The sequence below is a fragment of the Hemiscyllium ocellatum genome, chromosome 19 (genome assembly GCF_020745735.1).
Source record: "Hemiscyllium ocellatum isolate sHemOce1 chromosome 19, sHemOce1.pat.X.cur, whole genome shotgun sequence".
NCBI lineage: Eukaryota > Metazoa > Chordata > Chondrichthyes > Orectolobiformes > Hemiscylliidae > Hemiscyllium > Hemiscyllium ocellatum.
The window spans coordinates 47669843-47693634 of NC_083419.1; the positions used below are offsets into that span (position 1 = coordinate 47669843).

General features: G+C 40.4%; 1 protein-coding gene across 3 annotated transcripts in view; it reads left to right on the forward strand.

The window, feature by feature from the left end:
- LOC132824965 (protein FAM118A-like) overlaps positions 1 to 23792 on the forward strand; it is a 61683-nt gene that overhangs the window by 1047 nt on the left and 36844 nt on the right. Inside the window, exons 2-4 of one of the 3 annotated variants that reach the window (XM_060839889.1) lie at positions 4537 to 4591; positions 6938 to 6987; positions 14459 to 14552. In XM_060839889.1, the coding sequence (XP_060695872.1) occupies positions 14488 to 14552 (65 nt within the window). In that variant the 5' untranslated portion in view covers positions 4537 to 4591; positions 6938 to 6987; positions 14459 to 14487. Of the gene's footprint in view, positions 1 to 4536; positions 4592 to 6937; positions 6988 to 14458; positions 14553 to 23792 lie in introns of those variants that run through there. The other 2 variants (XM_060839890.1, XM_060839891.1) reach the window with 2 other exon arrangements.

Sequence of the window (23792 nt, forward strand, 5' to 3'; positions counted from 1 at the left end):
TGCATGATTTGAGAACAAGTAACCTGACACTCATGGTGAGTGTTTTGTAAACAGTTTTTCGAAAAAAAAGTAATTGAAATTTCGGTTGTAGGTAAACTGGAGCTCGGGTTATGTGCAGATACAAGTCAGTGACAACAATAATTTGATTAATGGACTAGTTATTCATAACAAAAGCCTTTTGCTTGACAACATCCTGATTCTCAGATAATTGAACATTTGGAGCTGGGAATAAGATACCAAGTGAAGTTATTTGATCCCCACTGGCCGAGAAGGTGTGTATCTGTTTTCTGCAGTAAAAGCCATTTTTAACTGAAGAAAACTAGTTCACCTTTCTTTCAGTTATAGTTAGCTGTGACTTTTAACTGATAAGACAGAGAACTTGGTAATCAGCCGCCTTGTGTCTTGCGAACCAGTGGAAGCAGCCAAAAAAAGACAACTGAAAAACAATGTTCTGAGCAGCATAAGAATTATCTCTGCAAACAGTGAACAGAAACCATTGAATTGTCTCCCTGCTTTTTTTGTTCGTCTATGTAAGAGGAAGTTTTTAAGGGATTAGAAGCCTTAATTTGAGGGAAGATGATATTATTGTTGGGCTGTTAATCCAGAGACCCAGTTAGTGTTCTGGGAACCTGGGTCAAATCCTGCTGTGGCAGATGGTGGAATTTTAATTCAAAACAGTCTGGAATTAAGAGTCTAATGATGACCATGAGTCCATTGCCATTGTTGGAAAAACCCCATCTGAGTCGATTGGAGGAGGAGAGTCGACGTTTTGGGCATAAGCCCTCCATCCGGAATGTGAAGGGGGAAGGGAGATGAGCAGTAAATAGGGGTGTGGGGCTGGAGACAGGGTGGGTGGTAAGGTGATGGGTGGATGCAGGTGGGGGGTGATTGTGATAGGTTATTGGGGAGGGTGGAGCGAGTAAATGTGAAGGAAGATGGACAGGTCAAGAGGGCAATTCTGAGTTGGACGGTTGGATCTGGGATGAGGAGGGTTGAGGGAGATTTGGAAACTAGTGAAGTTGATGTTGATGCCTTGTGGTTGAAGGGTCCCAAGGTGGAAGATGAGGCCGCCTTCCTCCAGTTGGCAGGTGGCTTTGATTTGGCTGTAGATGACGTTCTTAGGGGGGAGTGGGAGGGGCAGTTGAAGTGGTTGGCCACAGGGCGATGGGGTTGTTTGGTACGTGTGTCCCAGAGATGTTTCCCTGAAACACTCTACAAGTTGGCGTCCTGTCTCGTCAATGTAGAGGAGACCACATTGAGAGCAACGGATACAGTGGATGAGTTGGGTGAATGTGCAGGAATATCTCTGCCACGTGTGAAAAAATCCCTTGAGGTCTTGGATGGAGGTGAGGTGGGGGGGAGGTGCGGGTGCAGGTTTTACACCTCGTGGTGGCAAGGCAAGATGCCAGGTGTGGAGGCTGGGTTGGTGGATGGGTGCATGGACCTAACAAGGGAGTCGCAGAGGGAATGATCTGTGCGGAATACAGATATTGGTTGGGAGGGAAATATATCTCTGGTGGTGGGATCTGACTGTAGGTGGCAGAAATGGTGGAGAATGATGCATTGTATCTGGAGATTAGTGGCATGGAAGGTGAGGACTGGGGGAGGGTTTCTATCCTTGTTGTGGTTGGAGGAGGGGGATTTGAGGGTGGAGGTGCGGGAAGTGGAGGAGATGCGCTGTGTCTCAGTTAGAAGCTGCTGTCTGTCATTGGCCCCTCAAGTTCCTTGACCATATGTGCGAGTGGCATCCTTGTGCTGTCATCATGGACTGATGGCCCTCAACCACAGGAAGCATGGCTTGGATTAGGAAATGAAATACTCTTGAAACTTGCTTGTTGATGTTCTCGTACAGGTCAGGATTGCTTTGTGGCTGGAAAAACTGAGGCACTTCTGAGGAGGAAGGATCCTCCGATCCAATGTTATGTCATTTCCTGCACTTTTTACCAATGCAGATATTCTTATCTTGGGGTATGTGCTCTTGATTAGATTTGAGGCTGTGGTTTAGATGTGTACAAATAACTGGAAGAGGCTTTGACAGTTGAGGCCACAGACAGTCAAAGGATTCAGGGAAACTAGGTCCATGCAGATGTTCAAGATAATATGCTTTGGATTTGGCTGCAATGCAACAACAATACACTTAAATGGAAGTGATGTAACATTTTCTTTGGAGCTGCTGGGGGCTGTGCATTCCCTGTTCACATTGTGGAGAAATTAGTCCAAGCAATGACTGTTGCCATTTCTTCAGCCCTGCTGCTGCTTCTTAGTGACTGGTGAGTGAAAAATAGCTCCAGTGATTGGTGTGGGCCTCCATGTATATATTTCCCTCCCCTCCCCTATCAGCGTTCCGAAAAGACCATCCGTCCGTGACTCTCTCGTCAGGTCCACACCCCCCACCAACCCAACCTCCACTCCTGGCACCTTCCTCTGCAACCGCAAGAAATGCAAAACTTGCGCCCACACCTCCTCCCTTACTTCTTTCCAAGGCCCCAAGGGATCCTTCCATATCGACCACAAATTCACCTGCACCTCCACACACATCATCTATTGCATCCACTGCACCCGATGTGGCCTCCTCTATATTGGGGAGACAGGCCGCTTACTTGCGGAACGCTTCAGAGAACACCTCCGGGGCCCGAACCAACCAACCCAATCACCCCGTGGCTCAACACTTTAACTCCCCCTCCCACTCCACCGAGGACATGCAGGTCCTTGGACTCCTCCACCGGCAGAACACAACTACACGACGGCTGGAGGAAGAGCGCCTCATCTTCCGCCTGGGAACCCTCCAACCACAAGGGATGAACTCAGATTTCTCCAGTTTCCTCATTTCCCCTCCCCCCACTTTGTCTCAGTCGAATCCCTCGAACTCAGCACCGCCTTCCTAACCTGCAATCTTCTTCCTGACCTTTTATTTTTAGATTAGATTACTTACAGTGTGGAAACAGGCCCTTCGGCCCAACAAGTCCACACCGACCCTCCAAAGAGCAACCCTACACTTAACACTATGGGAAATTTAGCATGGCCAATTCACCTAACCTGCACATCTTTGGACTGTGGGAGGAAACCGGAGCACCTGGGGGAAACCCACGCAGATATGGGGAGAATGTGCAAACTCCACACAGACAGTTGCCCGAGGTGGGAATTGAATCCAGGTCCCTGGCGCTGTGAGGCAGCAGTGCTAACAGCTGTGCCACCGTGCTGCCCTGACCTCTCCGCCCCCACCCCACTCTGGCCTATCACCCTCACCTTGACCTCCTTCCACCTATCACATCTCCATCTCCCTCCCCCAAGTCCCTCCTCCCTACCTTTTATCTTAGCCTGCTGGACACACTTTCCTCATTCCTGAAGAAGGGCTTATGCCCAAAACATCGAATCTCCTGTTCCTTGGATGCTGGCTGACCTGCTGCGCTTTTCCAGCAACACATTTTCAGCTCTGATCTCCAGCATCTGCAGACCTCACTTTCTCCCCCATGTTATTGCATTGTCAGTGAACCTAGTATGATATTGGCAAGGTGAGTGGGGACTGAGATGCCTGGAATCATTCTTGCAAGTCCCTGTCCTTCACAGATGCAGGGAGGTAGGTGTGTGCCCATAGGAGTGGCTGTTTTCCATTTCTAGAATATAAGGTGGAGGGCACTCCTCATTGGACAGTGGCTCCAATCCCTTAGACAGTCGAACCATTCCCTCAAAATGATATGATGACAGAAGAAGGTCTTGCAGAGGACGGCTATCAAGGCAGTTTCAACCCACAAGGCGAAACAATTACCCATCGGCTTGCTGTTCACTTCATAGGACAACTGTATATGGAGAGTTAAAAAGAGCACCTAACTACATTGTGATTTGTGATAATTAAATATTTTAAAGTTTCTTTTCAGATGAGCCCCTCAAGTATTTGAGAAGGTAATTTGGATTGTAATTTGATGTACTCTATAACTTTACAAGGGCATTTAACATGTTAAACACATAGTTAATTAAATTCAGTGGTATGGAATTCAATATAAGATCTAAGAATGGTTTAAACAGCTAACTAAAGGGTAGCAAAGAACAAGTATTAATTAGTCAAGTTGTGAACGAGGGAGTGGTAGCTGAGATTACTGGGTTCAGACACCTGAGTATGCAGAGACTCGGTAAGTAGTTAATTCCAAAGAAATGTATTTTTCTTCATACAGAGGAACCTCAATTATTCGGCATTCAGTTATCCAAATTTCAGATTATCCGGCAAGATTGCAAGGTCCCAATGCTTGGTTAAACTTGTTATCTGACATTCGATTATCCGAACATTCAATTATCCGAACAAAATACCGCCTGTGTCGGTCAGATAATCAAGGTTTCTCTGTATAATATTTTGTCATGCAAAAAGTGATCAAATGTAGATTGTGGAATAAATTTCCTGATAGAATAGAGAAATCAAATGCCTAAATCATTAGGCAAGCCATTCACTGTTATACTTGCATATATTGACATCTTTTTGAAGAGATGAATCAAAACTGATAAATGACTTTCCTCATCTGTAAATATCTTTTGACTTTTGTACAGGGATAGAAAAAGGAATAGGGATAAACTGAGAACCACAGACACATACAAAGATTAAGTAAGTTCTGTGTTTTTGACTGTCAAGAATGGCCTTTATATTCTTATAAGTGAATAGAATGTAAAGATGATCTTAGAATTTTTTTAACTAACTTTTACTCCAGAAAATGTGTTTTTGTCATGTATTTCATCTTTGGATTAACACCAATGTAGAGGTGTGAGTACAGAGAAGTTCACTATAGTCCATTAGTTATACAAGTTCACTGAAAAGTTCAATTATGGGTGGGAAGGAAAAGTGACAAATAAAATTGAAACCTGAGTTATTGGGATTTCTTAAAACCAAATCATATACTTGTATTAAAGAAAGAATAAAATGTGCTTGGATGTTCTTAAATTCTACATAAAGTAGTATCCTTAAGAATTGTCTTTTTAAGGGGCTGTCAAAAGTAAAAAAAAATGAATGGGGCAGATTCAGCACGTGTTTTGGAGTGTTGATTTGTATCAATCTTTTACTTTTGATAGCCCCTTAAAAAGACAATTCTTAAATTCTGCATAAAGTAGTATCCATAAGAACATCCAAGCATGTTTTACTCTTTCTTTTATACAAGTGTATAATTTGGCTTTTAAGAAATCCCAAAAACTCTGGTTTAAATTTTATTTGTCACTTTTCCTTTCTCACCCATAATTGAACTTTTCAGTCATCTATCGAAATGCCCAGGAAAATTCAGTCATTAGGCAATGGCACAAGGTAGTAATCTGGGAATGCTAGCTGTTAATGGGATACAAGTCTAGCCTGTCCAACCTATCCATGTCTGGTAAACCTTCTCTGAACTGCTACCAATTGCTTCTATATGGGGCACTATTGGTCATCTTATTTAAAGAAGGATGACATTCATTGCAAGGAGTTCAGAGGTTTACCAGACTAATACCTGATGTGGACAGTTGGACAAGATAGGCTTGTATCCATTAAAAGTTTAACAGAGGAAGAAGCAACCAGATGAAAAAATAAGATCATAAGGGGCCTGGCAGTGTAGATGCGGAGAGGATGCTCCCTTTTTTATGGGAGATTCTAGAACTATGGATCACCATTAAAACATGAGATTGCCCATTGAAATGAGCAGAGGGACAGTTATTTTTCTTTCTCACCAGGGTTGTCAGCCTTGAACTCGTCCTGAACAGGAACAAATATTTGGGCACTTGATTGAACCCACAAATGAATGAGTGTAATCAGAAGTGGGGATTGAGTCAATCCTGATTATATAATCCTGAGGTATCTTGTATACTACAGTGCAAACAAATGTTCCCTGTCAAGGCTAATAGACTTTTAGAACAGAGTGAAATAAATTGGAACAGTATGCAGACATTGTCCTCTTGAAACTGAAAACAAATAATCTTCACATTTGAATTTGGAGAACAGCTGCATTTAGAACCAGAAACAGACAAAGGTAGCCCTCGCAAACATTCTGCTCAAATAGAAAAGGTGAGAATTAGAATTTCAAGCATAAAAGGGTAGGTAGAGAGGCAAGTGAATGAAAGAAGGGAAAAAGAGAAGTAGAAGAATCTTAATTTAAAAAGTTTGAACAAAGTGAAGGTACTGATAGGAAGAGATCTGCCCCGATTTAAACCACATGCACAGCTATTTAAATTTGCTTTAGCCATCCCAATATTTGAGCAGAGGGAGATGGAGAGTAATTTTGAATTTAATTGGGAAAAACTTGGAAAACAATGAGGTCGCCCACATAAAGCTGAATGCTACTAATTCAAAGCAGTTTAAACAGACAAAACCCATAAGATTTCTGCCACAATTTCTGAGTAGACTTCCACGGATTCTCAAAGGCCTGAAAGTTTATCCTCGGTGCTTATGAGTTGGTTCACTGAAGCTCAGAGAATAAACTTCATAACTGTTAAAAACAGCCTGCAGCTTCATATATAGTTTGAAAAGATCAAGTAATGTACCTTTATACAGTTGGGTGCAGGCACTATCTGTGGAGGCCTCTAAGCTAATTCTCTTTGAAGAATTTAAAAACTCACTCCGTACGTCAGGACACTTGGTGAAGAACCAAATGTTTCAAAGCTGGCCAACCAGGTGAGATGGCTGATTGAGTCTATCCACAAGCCTTTACTCTAAGGAAGCCCTTTTTTTAAACTAATTAAGTGATGAAGGATTAGGTACGAGGGTGAAAGAAGAAGAGGCAGCTGAGAATGCAAAGGCTAGAAAGGAAGCTTTTGATGATTCCAGAAAGCCCATGTGTTTCTGTGTATTTCCTCCACCACCCCCGACTTTCTCTCTCTCTGCATTGAGTGTCCCACGTGTCTGTTTTGATTTCAAATTTTCACCATCTGCATTTATTTATTTGTAATACTGGGCCAATTTTTGTGTTGATATGTGAACAAAATATTTTTTCAGGTACGCATGGATTTAGTTAATCCTTCTCGAAACTTTGAGCAGAAGTCCAGGTAAATATCCAACAATGGAAATGAATGACTTTCAGCAAAAGTACTTATGTGACTAGTACAAAACACAATATTTAAAAAAAAATTTGTCTTGGTGAAGTAGCCAAAGCCTGTCGTGCATGACATTATTAAAGCTAAAAGAAGATCAAAGATGTAATGCTCAGATCATGCTAAATTAGATTTTATATTTAGAGTTGCATAGCTTTTTGTTCTGGAAATAATTAAGTCAATTAGGAAACTGCAAAGTAATGCTAACTGAGTATTGGGTAAAGAACCAGGAGTGCTTTGTAGCAATGTGCATAATATCAAGAGTTAAGAATACAATTTCCTAAATTGAAAGAGGTTTTAAATTCATTCGTGGGTTGTGGGCATCACAAGGTCAACATTTATTACCCATCCCTAATTGCCCAGAAGGTAGTTAAATATCAAACATATTGCCGTGGTCTGTAGGTAAGGGTGGCAGATTTCCTTATCTAAAGATAATTTGTGAACCATAGAGTCGTAGAGATGTGCAGCATGGAAACAGACCCTTCGGTTCAACCTGTCCATGCCGACCAGATATCCCAACCCAATCTAGTCCCACCTGCTAGTACCCGGCCCAAATCCCTCCAAACCCTTCCTATTCATATACCCATCTTTTTCCTGACAATCAGCATTATCATCACCATCAGACTCTTATTTCAGGATTATTATTGAATTCAAATTCCACCATTCACTGTACAGGATTCAAACCCAGGTCCCCAGAACATTACCTGGATCTCTGGATTCATAATCTAGTGAAATTACCACTAGGTCATCGCCTACCCTTGTTTAAAGCTGAAAATAGTAAAGGATAATTAATCAGATGACTGGCTTTCCTTGTACCAGGTGCTAAATTATGTGAGGATTTTTTAAAAAAAAATCCTTTTTGGGTTGTGTGCATTGCTGACAAAACCAGCTTTTGTTGTCTGAACTGAGTGGCTGGTTAGGGTAATTAAGAGTCCGCCACATTACTGTGGGTCTGGGGTCACATGAAGTCAGATGAAGTAAGGGTGACGGGTTTTCTTTGAAATGACTTTATAGCAATCAATGACCATTATGGGGAATTTTGTTTTGGCCACATTTATTAACTAACTTTAAATTATACTAGCTGCCAGTGTTGATTTAAACTATGAATTAGTAGTCCTTTGACATTTCCACAAAGACACCATTACCCCACTGCAGCATATATGTATAATGTTGATGTTTATAATCTGTGATGAAGCTTTACTTTTAATTTGAATTCGACTACTTGGATACAATGCCAACTGAAAATATAGAGAAGAATTGTTGGTTCTTGACCATTTGATAAAGTTTTCCTTGTTATAATTGGAAAAGTGATATCTTGGTGTAAACATTTTTGTCACATTTGTTACATTTATTCTTTTCTTGAAACGTGTCACAACATGAAGTAATTAATGTGAGCAAGTTTGATGCACACCTAAAGTTAATTATTGGGAATGAACATGAAGTGTCATCAACAGATTGTCAAGACTTAATTTGCTGAGAAATTAAGTTACTCATATTACTGAGTTTATTCCTTTATTCTTGCCTTCAAATGTGAGTATGGAAAAAAGATGAAGATGTGAAAGTGCTTTTGATAAATTTCTCTGTCCTTAACTTTTCTGACTCTTATGATCTCAGGTGGTGTTAATACTTGACAAGTCATATCCCAGGATGGGTAATGTAATGACATGGGGTAAACCCTCCTGCTTAATTTAAAACCAGCAACACAGAAAAAATTTATCCCGTGTAGTAATCTGTAAAACTTCGAGTGGCCAAGAGCTATTTAAAGTCAATATTAACAACTTTATTTCTTAAAGTATAAATGAGAATAATTAAGTCAAAACTATTTACAATTCCTTACTCTAACCTATCTTTTACCTTCCCTTCTATAATACTAGTCCAATTAAAACTCCCAATTAAGGTTAACAAAACAACACTTCTTATCTCCAAAACCAGGTAGCTTTCGGTTCTTCTGTTTGGATCTTTCTTTTGTTGTCTTTTCTTCTTCTTAGAAATTTTTTGCATCACAGGTTGCTGATCAAAAAGAGAGCTATTTTAAGAGAGCGATTTTTCCAGCAGTCTGTTTACATGCTGGGCCTTGGCAGTTCTCCTCTAATTCTTCAATATTTCCCTGGTCTTATACCCCGAGATCGGATTGTGTCATTTGGCTTTTAAGATTGTAAATATACTCAAGTAAAACTTGATTCGAATTTTTCGGGGTACAATTTAAACTAAATCGATTCTGTTTTTTTTTTTGTGGTTTCCAGGCAACCAGCTACTCCAGTAGCTGGAGCATTTGTTACATCCTATCTTATTGGGAACACTTGGTGCTGTCACTGCTAGGTTTTAACACTCTTAAAATGTATAGTTCACCCACATCTTCATAACAACTCCTCTTTCTCCCCCCCCCCCCCAGAAAAAAATGAACCATCATAATAAAAAGATGGCTGCATTTTTATTCTCTACTTTTTAAACACATTACCCTAACATACAGATAACTTAAATGTAAGTTCACCTTAACATCTTCCCAAATACGTGTGTGTGTGTGTGTGTGTGTGTGTGTGTGTGTGTGTGTGTGTGTATATAAAGACAAACCTCATCTAAACTCTGTCAGTTAAATCCGAAATAACACATCAGCGATTACATTCTTCTGACCCCAAACATGTATGATTTTTAAATTAAAAGTCTGTAACATAAGACTCCAATGAAATAGTCTCAAAGTCTTATTTTTAAAATGTTCTAAGAATGTAAGTGGATTGTGGGCAGTGTACGCAGCCGTCTACGACACATTGTCCATGACATGCGTTAAAACGTTGTAAGGCCAGTACCAATCTCAATATTTCCTTTTCAGTTGTGGAGTGTTTCCTCTGGATGGTGATCTTCTTCGACAAGTAACTATCTGGCAGTTCAATCCCATCCTCATCTTTCTGTAGGAGAACAGCTCCAACTCCAGTGTCACTAGCATCGAGGGCGACTTTAAAAGATTTTGAAAAGTTTGGTGTAGCTAAAACTGGTTTGGTGGTTAATATTGATTTCAAATGGTTGAATGCCTCCTAGCATGGCTCTGTGCACAGAAACTGTGGAATTCTTCAGAAAATTGGTTAACGTGCCACTGCACTGCTGACATTTGGAACAAAGCGCTGGTAGAATCTGCTCAGTCCTAAGAATTGAAGCACCTCTTTCTTCGAGGTTGGTTGTGGAAATTCGTCGGTTGCCTTAATTTTGTGTTCTGTGGGGTCACCCTTCCACGATCGAGGTTATGTCTCAAGAATGTCACCTCTGCTTTCACGAATTCCTTTCCATTTAAGTTCATGACCAGTTTTGTTTCTCGTAATTGCTCGAAGAGCGCTGCAAACTGTACCATGTGATCTTTCCAGAACTTACTAAAGACCACTACGTCCAAAGAGACTGCACAGTTTATTAACCCAGCCACAACTCTGTTCGCGAGTCTTCGGAATGTGGCGAGTGTGTTAAACTGACAAAGCCCATTTGGGATTACAAATGCATAAATTTCTTTCACCATCTCTGATACCTGCCAGTAACCATATATTAAGTCCAACTTCGTGATGCAACTGGCTTCTCCGACTTTCTCGATACAGTCCTCCAATCTGCGAATTGGATAGGAGTCCAATTTGTAATGGCGTTGACCTTCCGATAATCAACGCAGAATCATTGAGTCCTGTCCGGTTTGGAAACTGAGATGATTGGCGAACTCCACTCGTTCTGGCTTGGTTCGATGATGTCCTCATCGGGCATGGCTTCCACCTCCATCTGGACCTGTCTGGCTTTGAAAGGATTAAGCTGATGGGGATGTTATTTTATCGGAGCAGTATTCCCTATGTCTACTTCATGTACAACAGCATTAATCCTCCCCATCTGATTCTTACATATGTCCTTGTACTGCTGTAACAAATTTTTCAACTGCATTCTATGCTCCTGAAACAGACAGCTTACTAACCAATCCCACTCCAAGGCTACTTCATTTTTAAAAATCTATTTTGAGGCACCTCAAAATCCATATCGCCTGCATTTAATTCCTCACTCTGCGGGGCAGTAACTAACACCTGTTTCTCCAGTTCTTTCTCTTCAGTATAGTACGGTTTCAACATGTTCACATGACATGCTCTGTATCTTTTTTTTTCCATTTGGCATCTTTACCAAATAGTTCACCTGACTCAACTTTTTCTCAATTTGATAGGAACTACTAAACCTGAATTTGAAGGGATTTCCTATCACTGGTAGTGTACTAATACATTATCCCCTCAGGAAAACATTCGAGTCTCAGAGCTTTTATCTGCCACCTGCGTCATTCCATACTGTGCCCTCTTTAGGTGCTGTTTAACAAACTCACTTACTCTGTTTAATCTCTCCCTCCTCTCTGATACATCATGTAAATGTGAGATCTCCGACTTTGGTTCTGTCAATTTTTCTTTCATTAATTTCAAAGGGCCTCTTACTTCATGACCAAATATTAACGTAAAGGGAGTAAACCGAGTAGATTCATTTGGGGCATCTCTCATGACAAACAAAACGAATGGGATACCTTTATCCCAATCACTTGGACAATCCTGACAGTATACTCTCAACATTGTCTTCAAGGTCTGATGCCACCTTTCTAAAGCTCCTTGGGATTCAGGATGATACACACCGGATTTAAAGTGCTGTATACCTAAGCTATCCATAACCTCCTTAAGTAGCCTAGCAGTAAGATTTGACCCTTGGTCCAACTGAATCTCTCTGGGTAGCTTATACTGTGTGAAGAAAGCTACTAACTCCTCTCCTACTCTTTTTGCCTTGATACTCCATAATGGAATTGTCTCCGGAAATCTGGTAGACACATCCATTATGGTTAACAAGTACAGATTCCTGCTTTATTTCTTGGGAAGGGACTTGCACAATAAATTATAACCTGCGTAAAAGGTTCTTCAAATGTGGGAATTGGCAGCATAGGTGCTGGTTTTATTACCGCCTGTGGCTTACCTACCATTTGGCATGTATGATATGTACAGCAAAAGGTAACTACAACCTTGTGCATTCCAGGCCAATGAAAATGTTTTTGTACCTTTTAGCCTGAGTCTTTTGTACCCCTAGGTGACCTCCTACATGTAGTTCATGTGCTACCCTTAACAGCACCTGCCTGTATGCTACCAGCAACACAATCTGGTGCACTTCAGTCCATTTCTCCTCTGCACTAACCTGCCATGGTTTCTATTTCCTTCTTAGGATTCTATCTTTCAGATAATAGCTCTCCAGAATAGTCTCTGCCTCTTTTTCAGAGTACACATCCACAATATATCTTTTATTTTCTTGTCTTGCTGTTGCAAGTCTCTGTCTTTCAGGAGTAGACACTTCTGTCTGACCCTCTGCATGTTCAGGTTTTTCCCGCACCATTACATCAAACCAGGATCCACTAACTGAACTTCAATTCCTTCATCTTTCTCTTTTACTTTTTGCTTCGTGCTGTGACTTATGATAGTGGGGTCTGGTTACCAAACAGTCTGGGAAAATACCAGGACATTTCTGTTTTAATTCCTCAGTTTCTTAGTTTTCCTTGGGCTTCTCCACAACAAGGTGTCACTCGCACCTTAGATCCTGCCAACTCATTCCCAAGAACAAACTGAATTCACAGAACTGACACTCTGTCAATCACTCCCACTGTAACTTCCCCAGTCTTGAGTTGGCACTCCCATTTTACCACAGTAGAAACACCTTTCAGCTGCTTTTTTATCCTGTGGTAAATTCTTACCAGTGTTGTCTACTCTTGGTTTAGTAATGTAGGATCTCTCCTTCTCCCATCTATCCCTCACAGGATGAAATTCTGGCTGGAGCTTGTCTTATACACCAACATGCGCACATCTGCTAATTCTGCTGCCCTTCTCACTTCCTGAAGTTTCTGTTCCTCCATGTGAATTCTTACCATTTCTGGAAGTGAGTTTTTAAACTCCCCCAGCAGAGTGATCTCTCTTAGAGCTTAAATGTCCTATCTATTTTTAAAGCACACACCATCGATCAAAATGACTATGTTTAATTCTTTGGAACTCAACATAAGCATGACCGGTTCCTTTTTTTTGTTTTTAAATTGCTGTGTATATGCTTCTGGTACCAATTCATAAGCACTTAAAATAGTCTGTTTAATCTCTTCATAATCTCTTGACACCTCAGCTGACAGTGCTGCAAATACCTCACCAGCTCTGCCTGCCAATTTAGTCTGAACTAGCATTATCCATAAACCCTCGGACCACTGCATCTGCCTAGCCAATTTTTCAAATGAAATAAAGGCTTCAACATCTTCCTCATCAATATATGGCAGAGATTTGAAATATTTATATATATCACTACCTTCTCTTTTAATCTCCAGTTCTCCAATTCACATTCTCTCTTTTTGTCTCTCCCTTTCTTCTCTCTCTGCTCAGCTAAGAACCTTCTCCCCTTGCTCTTTTTCCTCTCTCTCTCTCTCTCTCTCTCTCTCTCTCTCTCTCTTTATCTTCTAACTCCATTTTCCTCAATTAAGTTTTTCTACTTCTATGGACTTGTCTGTTTTCTCAGATACACCTAAGTGTTTGAGTAACCCCTTTGCAATTTCAGCTTTACTTTTGGTTAAACCCAAATTTAACTTATTCGCTAATTCTAAAAGTATGGCCTTTTTCTTTCCTTTTAAACTTTCTTGTCAAATTTGGGAATCATCTTCAAATCTTCAAATCTCAGAACCTCTTTAAACCATTTCTCTCACTTTTCATTGAACCAACCACAAGACATTGAAATTAAACAAATTGCCTCACCTACGTTTTATTTGAAGATCTAGGACACTAACCTCTAAGTATTTTAAATTTTCATACTCCCAAATCTATTCATGTCTGCCTAAACCAGTTCAGATCATGGACCCGAGCCCCCAAACAGAATGAACCCTCCTGCTTAACTTTAAACCAGCAACACAGAAAAGATTTCTGTAAACGTTTGAGTGGCCAAGACCTATGTAAAGTAAAAATTAACAATTTTATTTAAGTATAACAGAATAATTAACTAACAACTATTTACAATTCCTTACTCTGACATAACTGTTACCTTCCTTCTATAATACTAGTCTGATAAAACTCCCAATTAGGATTTACAAAACAACACTTTTTAATTTCAAAACTAGACAGCTTTTGTTCTTCTATTTGGATCGTCCTGTATTGTCGTTGTCTTAATAATTTTTGAGTCACAGTTCACTGATCGAAAAGGTACCTTTTAAGAGAGGTTTTTTTCCAGCAGTCTCTTTAAGTGCTGAGCTTGGCAGTTCTCCTTTAATTGTTCAATATTTTCATGGTCTTATACCCTGGAGATCAGATTGTGTCATTTGGCTTTTAAGATTGTCAATATACTCAATTCAAACTTGATTCGAATTTGGTATTTTTCGGGATATAATTTAAACTGATTGGCCTAATTCAAATCTGTTTTTTGTCATTTCCAGGCAACCAGCTACTCCAGTAGCTGGAGCACATGTTACATTGTGTCTCATTGAGAACACTTGGTGCTGTCACTACTAGCTTTAACTCTCTTAAAAGGTATAGTTCACCCACATCTTCATAACTGTAAACTGTAACTTTTTAACCATGTCAGTTGCTGAATGCATTTAGTGTTCAAGTCTGCAAGTGTTTTTTGAATAAAGTGAAAAAAATTGAATTGTACTAAATTAGCCAAAAGTTTTCCAGTGCAATCACCTGCAAGAAGTTCTGAATTCAAGATATTCCTTTTAACCCAGCAATATCCTTACAATATCAAACCTCAATGAAGATTCAGAACTATTTCCATAATAAAACATCTTTCCAAAGCTGGCACAGCTGCATCTAGTTTTCTTTTGGCAAATTCCCGCACATTTTTGGATGTTATTCTTCTGCTGCCTCTTTCTGAGGTCACTAGTGATGGTTTAACCTGAAGGTCACACATCTCTGGCAAGGGGAGAGAGAAGGAGAGTCCTTCATGGTAACCTCAGCCAGCACAGGAGTCGAATCATGTTTGGCAAAATCTGTTTTGCTTATGATATTTCTGTTCCTCCATGTTTTTCATGGTATTTATTCCTTATTATTTAGAATTCGCTTTATTTTCATACATACTCAGTATGCACAGTGAAAAGTTTATAAGTTGCCACTTGGATACAAAGGTACAAAGTACAATACTAAGTTGCAGAATAGAGAAATGGAAAAAAAAAGTTGCATAACAACAGTTATACACACAAAGGTCAGAAAAACAGGAAAGTTCAAAAGACAAGTATCACAGTCTTTCTCAAGTCTCTCTGCAGCAGACCAGTGCAGGAGGCCCTCACGTGATCTGACTGCTGGCCTGCCACCCTGCTCCAGGCTCCTGGCCTTTCTGCTGACCCTGCTTTGGAGGCCAGCGCCGTGTCTGAGGCTGACAGAAGGGAGGAGAGAGGAGAAAAGAATAAAAAGAACAGGTGGAGCAGAGAAGCTCCAGCTGGACCATCCTATTATGCTGCCATCTTACCAGAAAGAATCTGCTGTATTGTCTTTTTGTGCCACGTGAAAGATTTTCAAATAGTATGGTTTTAGCATTAAACTCATTAAACAGTACCAAATTTTGATATGTAACTTTGCTAGAAAGTTTACAGGATTATGTTCCAGACAAGTAACAACCTTGGCAGCACCTGTCATTACAGATTTATTCAAAATTAATGTTAGCAATGGAAAAATGAATTTTAAGATTCTTCATTGTGAAAATAGTGTTCTATCTTTGCTGAGGTTTGATGTTGTAAAGGTATTGATGGGATAAAAAGGAGCATTTTGATTTTAAAGCTGTTGCAAGTATTTGATTTGCTGGTGGGGCAAGTGGTGAATTGTAATTTCCATGTTTGCATATTACAGCAGTTCAAAAGTGCTTAATTGATTGTAAACTGTTTGAGTTACCTGAACATCTTATGCTTTTAAGTCACTTTCAAATTAAGTGGACTTGTTTTTAATTATTCTTGCTCTTGCAGCACCTCACCTTATGAAGAACCATGTTTTTAATACAAAATTCTAAAAATCCACTGGTAGATTACCCTGAGTTCATTTCCGCAGCTTTGTTTAGAATTAACCATGCTTTCAACTTAATACATATTTCAATTGATCGCTGCCTGGATGTTGGTATATCAGTAGTGTCCTGCCTGAATACATTTGTGCTGTTTAGTGGACATAAAAATCCTGCTGAAATTGTTCAGAAGTACCACTATTTAATATACATATATCATTGTTCCTTGTAAGAGAGGGGAAAAAAAGCTGGAAAAAGAACAGCAGGTCAAGCAACGTCAGAGGAATGGGAGGATCGACGTTTTGAGAGTCCTGATGAAGGGTCCTGCCCAAAACTCTCCTGCTCCTCTGCTGTTGACCTACTATGCTTTTTCAAGCTCCACATTTTATCAACTCCAACTTTCCAGCATCTGCAGTCCTCACTATTTCCAAGAGGGGAAAAAATGATTAGGCTTTTCTGTACCTTCTCAATACTTTTATACAGCATTTCAAACTCAACCACTGAAGCTCTTTTGAAATGTTCCTGAAAATGTAAAAAACACAGCCAAATTGAACCCAGCAAGATCCCACAAACAGCAAGATCCCACAAACAGCAACATAATTATGGCCAGTAAATTTGTTTTAATGATTTTGACCCACGGATAAATAGTCTTTAAGTATAGGCCAAGTAAAATGGACTGAATGCTTTTTTTCATCCAAATTTTTCTTGTAATATTGAAAATGATCTTAAATTTTAGTGTTTTGGGGGATATGAAACTAGAGCCATCACTAGCAATGATGAACGATGGGAGACCGTAAGAGCAGAAATGAGGCCATTCAGCCCATCAGGTTTGCTCTACCATTCAGTCATGGCTGATAAGTTTTTCAACCCCATTCTCCCACTCTCTTCTTGGAACTCTTGATTGCTTTGATACTCAAGACTGAGATAGGTAGGTTCTTAAATATACTCAATGACCTGGCCTCCACAGACTTCTGTGACAACACATTCCATAGATTCACCACTCTCTCGCTAAAGAGGTTTCTCCTTATCTCCGTTCTAAAAGGTATTCCATTTATTCTAAGGCTGTGACCTTGTATCCAAGTTTCTCCTACCGATGGAAACATTCCGTATTCTGTAAGTTTGAATTAGATTTCACACCCCCCCCCCCCCCCCCCCACCCGTCCAATCTTTCTGATCTTCACTAAGTATAGACCCAGAGTCCTCAAACATTCCTCATGTTAAGCTTTTCATCCTTGTGACCATTCTCGTGAACCTCCTCTGAACATACTCCAGGGCCATTACATCCTTCCTGAGGTGTGGATCCAGAACTGCGCACAATACTCCAAACGTGGTCTGACCAGTGCCTCATAGAGCCTCAGAAGTACATCCCAGCTTTTATCCTCTCAAAATAAATGCCATCATTACATTTGCCTTCGTAACTACTGACTCAACCTGCAAGTTTACCTGGAGACTAAAGCTCTCAAGTCTCTTGCACTTCACATTTCTGAATTTTCTTCCCATTTAGAAAATAGTCCATGCCTCTTTTCTTCCAAGGTACATGACCTCAAACTTTTTCCCATGTTGTACTCCATCTGCCACTTCTTTGCCCACTCTCCTAACTTGTCCCAAATCCTGCTGCAGCCTCCCTGCCTTCTCAATTCCAGCTGTCCCTCTCCCTATCTTTGAAGCGTCTGCAAACTTAGACAGAATTCCCTCCATTCCTTAATCTAGATCATTAATGTATGAAGTGAAAAATGTTGCAGTCCAAAACTTAGCCTGTGGAACACTATTTATCACTAACTTCCATCCTGAGAAGGACCCTTTTACCTCCAGACTCCGCTTCCTGCCAGACAACCAAGCTTCTATCCATTCTAGTACCTTGTCTCTGGCACTGTGGGATCTTATCTTGCTAAGTAGCCTTCTGGGCGGCATTTTGTCAAGGGCCATCTTGAAGTCCAGGTAGATAAAAAGCATTGGCTCTTCTTGGTCTTATCTGCTTGTTACTTTCTGAAGGAATTCTAGCAAATTTGTCAGGCATGACCTCCCCTTGATGAAACCATGCTGACTTTGCTCTATTTTACCATGCACTTCCAAGTATTTAGAAATCTCATCCTTCACAATGGATTCCAGGATCTTACCCACAACTGAGGTTAGGCTAGTCAGTCTATAATTTTCCATCTTTTGCCTTACTCTTTTTAAGGAGGGGTGTTACATTAGCAATTTTCCAGTTCTCTGGCACCCTCCCTGACTCCAATGATTCCTGAAAGATCACCACTAATGCCTCCACTATCTCTTCAGCTATCTCCCTGAGAACTCTGGGGTGTAGTCCATCTGGACCAGATGGTTGATTCACCTTCAGGCCATTCAGTTTTTCTAGCACCTTCTCCTTGATGATGGCCACCGTACTCAGCTCTGACCACTCTCTCTTGATTTTTGGGATGTCACTCGTGTCTTCCACTGTGAAGACTGGTGAAGTAATTATTCAGTTCCTCCGCCATTTCCTTGTTCACCTCTACTATCTTTCCAGCAGTCCAATGTCCACTTTTGCCCTTTTGTATATCTAAAGAAACTCTTACAGTTTTCCTTTATATTACTGGCTTGCTTACCCTCATAATTACTCTTCTCCCTCCTTACTTTTTTTTGTTGTTGCCCTCTGGTCTTTGTAAGCTACCCAATCCTCTGGTTACCCACTGCCCTTCGCCACATCATATGTTTTCTTTTGCTTTTATGCTATTTGACTTCCCTAGTCAGCCATGGTTGCCTCATCATCCCTGAAACATTCTTCTTTTTCCTCAAGACAAATCTCTGCTTTGTCTCCTGAATTACTCCCAGAAACTCTTGTCATTGCTGTTCCATTGTCTTTCCTGGTAGACTCTTCTCCCAGTTGATTCTACCCTGCTCCTCCCTTATGCCTCTGTAGTTGCCTTTATTCAGCTGTAATATTCTTACCACTGACTCTATCTTCTCTCTCTCAAATTGCAAAGTAAATTCTGTCATATGATCACTGTCTCCTAGGGGTTCCTTCACCTTGAGCTCCATTATCAAGTCTGCCACACTGCATAACACTAAATCCAGTATTGCCTGTTCCATCATAAGCTGCTCCAAAAAGCCACCTTGTGAACACTCCACAAATTCTTTTTCTTGCAATCTACTACCAACTTGATTTTCGCAGTCCACCTGCATATTGAAATCCCTCATGATCACTGTAACTTTGCCTTTCTGACACATCTTTGTATCTTGTACCCGAGCTTCTGACTACTGTTTGGAGGCCTGTACATAACTCCAACTATTTTTTTTAACCTTTTGCAGTTCCTCAATTCTACCCACACAGATTCTATACCATCTGACCCTACTTTGTTTCTTACAATTGATTTAATGTAATTTTACTAATAAGACAACCCCACCCCCTCTGTCTACCTGCCTGACTTTGATAGGATATATCGAATGTTCAGCTCCCAATCCTGATCCCCTTGCAGCCATGTTTCCGTAATGCGCACCACGTCATACCTGCCAATTTCAGTCTGCGCCAAAAGCTCATTTACCTTATTTCTTATACTGTGTTTATAACACCTTCAGTCCTGTATCAACCATCCCTCTTCTCATTGTTATATGTTTGTCCAGTGCTTGAAGTTTTATTGCTAACTCTTTGCAAACACTCTGTCCTCTTTGTAATGGTGCTGGAGATTTTAATAACCTCTCCTGAGTTGTGCACTCTTACCCTCCTCCTTTAATTTGGGTTTTCTAATTCCCCCTTCTCCCCCTATTTAGTTTAAAGCCCTGCCTACAGCCCTAGTTATGTGATTCGCTAGGACTCTGGTCCCTGCATGGTTCAGATGAAGACTGTCCCATTGGAACAGGTCCCTTCTATTGGTGCCAATGTCCTATAAATTCAAGGCTATTTCTGTCCCTCCAATGTTTGAACCATGCATTTACCCTCTTTAACCTTATTGACTCTGTGCCAAATAGCTCGTGGCTCAAATAGTGATGCAGCGATTATTACCTTTTTGGTTCTGCTTTTTAACATAGCTCCTAACTATTCATACTAAGACACAGGTTCTGCTAAGTTAGTTTATCTGTGTTTTTGGTACAGTACCTACGTGGGCTATGAATAACTGGATCTTTACCCTCCCACTCAAAGTTGCCTATAGCCCTGATGAGATATCTTGAACCCGAACACCTGGCAGGCAACACAACCTTGGGATTATCGATTCTGGTCACAGAGAACTGCGTCTGTGCCCCTAACTATAATATCCCCAATTATAATGACATTTCCCTACCTCCCCACCCCCAGTTGAATGTGATCAGTTAGCTCATCCTCCCTGCAGTCTCCATTTCTGTCTACACAAGGGAGTAAAACTCTTGAACCTATTGGGCAAACTCAGGAGCTGAGGCTCCTGCAAGTCTACCTCCTGCATCCCTCTACCTGCCTCACTCACAGCCACACCCTCCTGTCGCTGGCCACTAGCCAAATTCAAGTTAGTTAATCTCAGGTGTGCGGCTGTTTCCTGAAACACAGCATCCAGGTAACTCTTTCCTGTTGTGTTGCAGTGTTTGAAGCAGGTACGTATGTTAAATATTCTTGATTCTGATCTTTGGAAAAGTTAGGAAATGGGGAGAAAAAGGAAAGGGTAGTATTTTTGGTTAAAGTGGGCATTGGAGAAAAAGGTTTGGTGGCTTCAAGGAGAGATTCAATTTTGCTAGAGCTAAGGAATAAGGGGGCTGCAATTATATTGCTAGGTATAATCTGTAGACTACTAACTAGTGGGAGAGATATAGAGGAACAAATCTGCAAGGAAATCAGAGGTGTAAACATCGCAAAGTATTCCAGTAGAAACTTTACCACATCTCAGTCTACAAACAGGTAATTAATGTGAGAGGCAGGCATTGCTAGATTGCGTTCAGGAGAATTTCCCAAAGTAGTGTGTTTAAAGTCCAACAAGAAAGGAGGCAGCGCTGGACATGGTTTGTGGGAATGAGGTGAGCCAAGTACATTGAGTGACACTGGGAATGTTTTGGGGATAGTGATCGTTGTCTTTTAAAGTGTAGGATGGTGGAAATGACATTGTCAATTGATTTATTCTTATTCTGAATTGACCAGAGAGCTGAATGGCTATTCTGGAACTAAAGATTGCCAAGAGAAAATTATAATTGAATAATGGGCTATCTTTAAAGAGAGAGTTCAAGTGAGATTAAGTATAATCCTCAAAAGGGAAAGGTAGATTGAACAGATCTAGAAGTCCCTGTATGATGAAAGATAGAAGTTAATATAAATAAAAAAGAATGTTTATGACAAATGTCATGTAATAAATATAATTGAGACCCAAGCTGAAACCAGAATGTTCAGAAGGAGGTGAAAAAGTTAATAACAGAAGCAAGGAGTTCTGAAAAAAGACTGGCTATTATAAAGCGAAATCTCTTTTTTATAAGCACATTAATAATAAAAAGAGGAATAGGGATAATTAGGCAGCAAAAGTAGGGACTTGCACATAAGAGGCAAGGCTGAGGTGCAATATCGTGCAACTGTCCATATCCAAGAGACAGATGTTGTCCAGATCCTGGTGAAACAGTAGGAAAGTCAGTCACAGAAAGGGTTTAAAATGGATGAGGTGGTATTGAATAAGCTGTTAGTATTTAAAGGTAAGGCACTGGGACCCTACAAGATGCATCCAAGGACATCGAAGGAAGTGAATGGGAATTGCGGAAGCACTGGGCAATAATTTGTCAATCTTCTCCAGATTAGGGGTTGGTGCCGAGAACTTGAGAATTGTAAACATTATGTCGTTGTGCAAAAATGATTGTAAAAATAGGTGAAGCAATTATAGTTAGTTTAACTTGATGGTTGAGTAAATTCTAGAATCAGTTACTTGCAATAGGGTTATTAGCCACATGGAATAATGTGCATTAATTCAGAAGAGCTGACAGGAGTTTTTCTTTGTCCTGTTAAACTGCTGGGTGTTTTAAAGATGTACTAGAAATGAAGGCAAGGTTGTTGATCTGGTGTTTATGGACTTCCAATAGGTCCTTGATACCATGTCATATTTCAGACTGGTGAGGAAAGCTTTGGTAATGGAATAAAAGGAAGTAGCAGTATGGCTACAGAATTGGTTGAGTGACAAGAAAAAGTTCTGGTTAATGGGTATTTTACAGGCTGGAGGAAGGTATGTAGTGGAATTCCCCAGAGTTAGTGTTGAGACTTTCCTTTCCTTGATTTAGGTAAATGATCTAGATTATGCAAATTTCAAAATTTGCAGGTGACTCAAAACTTGGAAGAGTTATGCGCTTTGAAGAAGACTGTGTAGAACTTCAAAAAGACATTGACTCTGATTATCCATCCTATCCGTGCCTGTCAATTTTATATACTTCCATCAAGTTACCCCTCAGCCTCCAATGCTCTCGTGAAAACAATCCAAGTTTGTTCACTCTCTCCTTATAGTTAATATACTCCAAACCAGACAATGTCTTAGTAAACCTGTTGCATCCTCTTCAAAGCCTCCACATCTTATAATGTGGGGACCAGAACTACAGACAATACTCTAAATGAGGCTTAACTAATGTTTTATGCAGCTGCAACATGACTTACCAATTCGTATACTCAATGACCCAACCATTGAAGGCAAACATGCTGTATGCCTTTACCACTTATTCACTTGTGTTGCTACTTTCAGGGACTTGGACTCCTAAGTTCCTCTGTATGCTAATACTCCTAAGTCTGCAATTTACTGTATATTTTCCTCTTGCATTTGATCTTCTATAGTGCATCACCTCAGCTTGTTCAGATTAAACTTCATCTGCTATTTCCTCACCCAACTTTCCAACTGATCTATAGCCTGTTGTATCCTTTGATAACTTTCCTCACTATCCACAACTTCACCAATTTGCAAGTTGTCTGCAAACTTACATATTCATCTAAGTCATTTACTCATTGGAGGGTCGGTGTGGACTTGTTGGGCCGAAAGGTGTAGGGAATCTAATCTAATATATGTATTACAAATGACTGACGTCCCAACATTGACGGTTGACGAATACCACCTATCACAGACTTCTACTCATAAAAAGACCACTCACTCCACCCCCACCATCTGTCTCCTATGACCAAGCCAATGTAGTATCCAGTTTGCTATATTACCATGGATCCCATGTGACTTAATCTTCTGGACCAGCTGATCATGAGGGACCTTTTCAAACCATTTAGTGAAGTCCATGCAGGTAACATTCACTGTTGCCCATCCTCATCAACTGTCTTTGTCACTTAATCATAAAACTCAAATCAAGTTTGAGAGACATGACCTACCCTGCATAAAGCCATGCTATCCCATATAATTCTTTTCCAAATGTGAGTAAATCCTATTCCTAAGAATGTTCTCCAATAATTTCCCTACCACTGAAACAAGGCTCCCTGGCCTATAATTTCCTGAATTTTCCCTGTTATGCTTCACAAAGGAAGAATATTGGTTATTCTCGAGTCTTCTGGGATCTCACCTGTAGCTAAAGGGGAGACAAAGATCTTTGTAAAGACCCTAGCAATCTCCTGCCTTGCTTCTTTCAGTATCATGGGATAGATCACAAAACACATGGGGACTTAACTACCTCAGTATCTTTCAAGACACCTAACACCACCACTTCCTTAATATCAGCACATCAGTTTACCCCTTCCTGATGTTGCCCATAATCCTTTTGGCATCAGTATTCACTGAGGACTAATTACTCATTATGGACCTCACCCACTTCCTCTGACTCCACAGATAAATTTCCTCTTTGATTCTTTCATGGATCTTCTCTTTCCGGTTACCCTCTTGCTCATA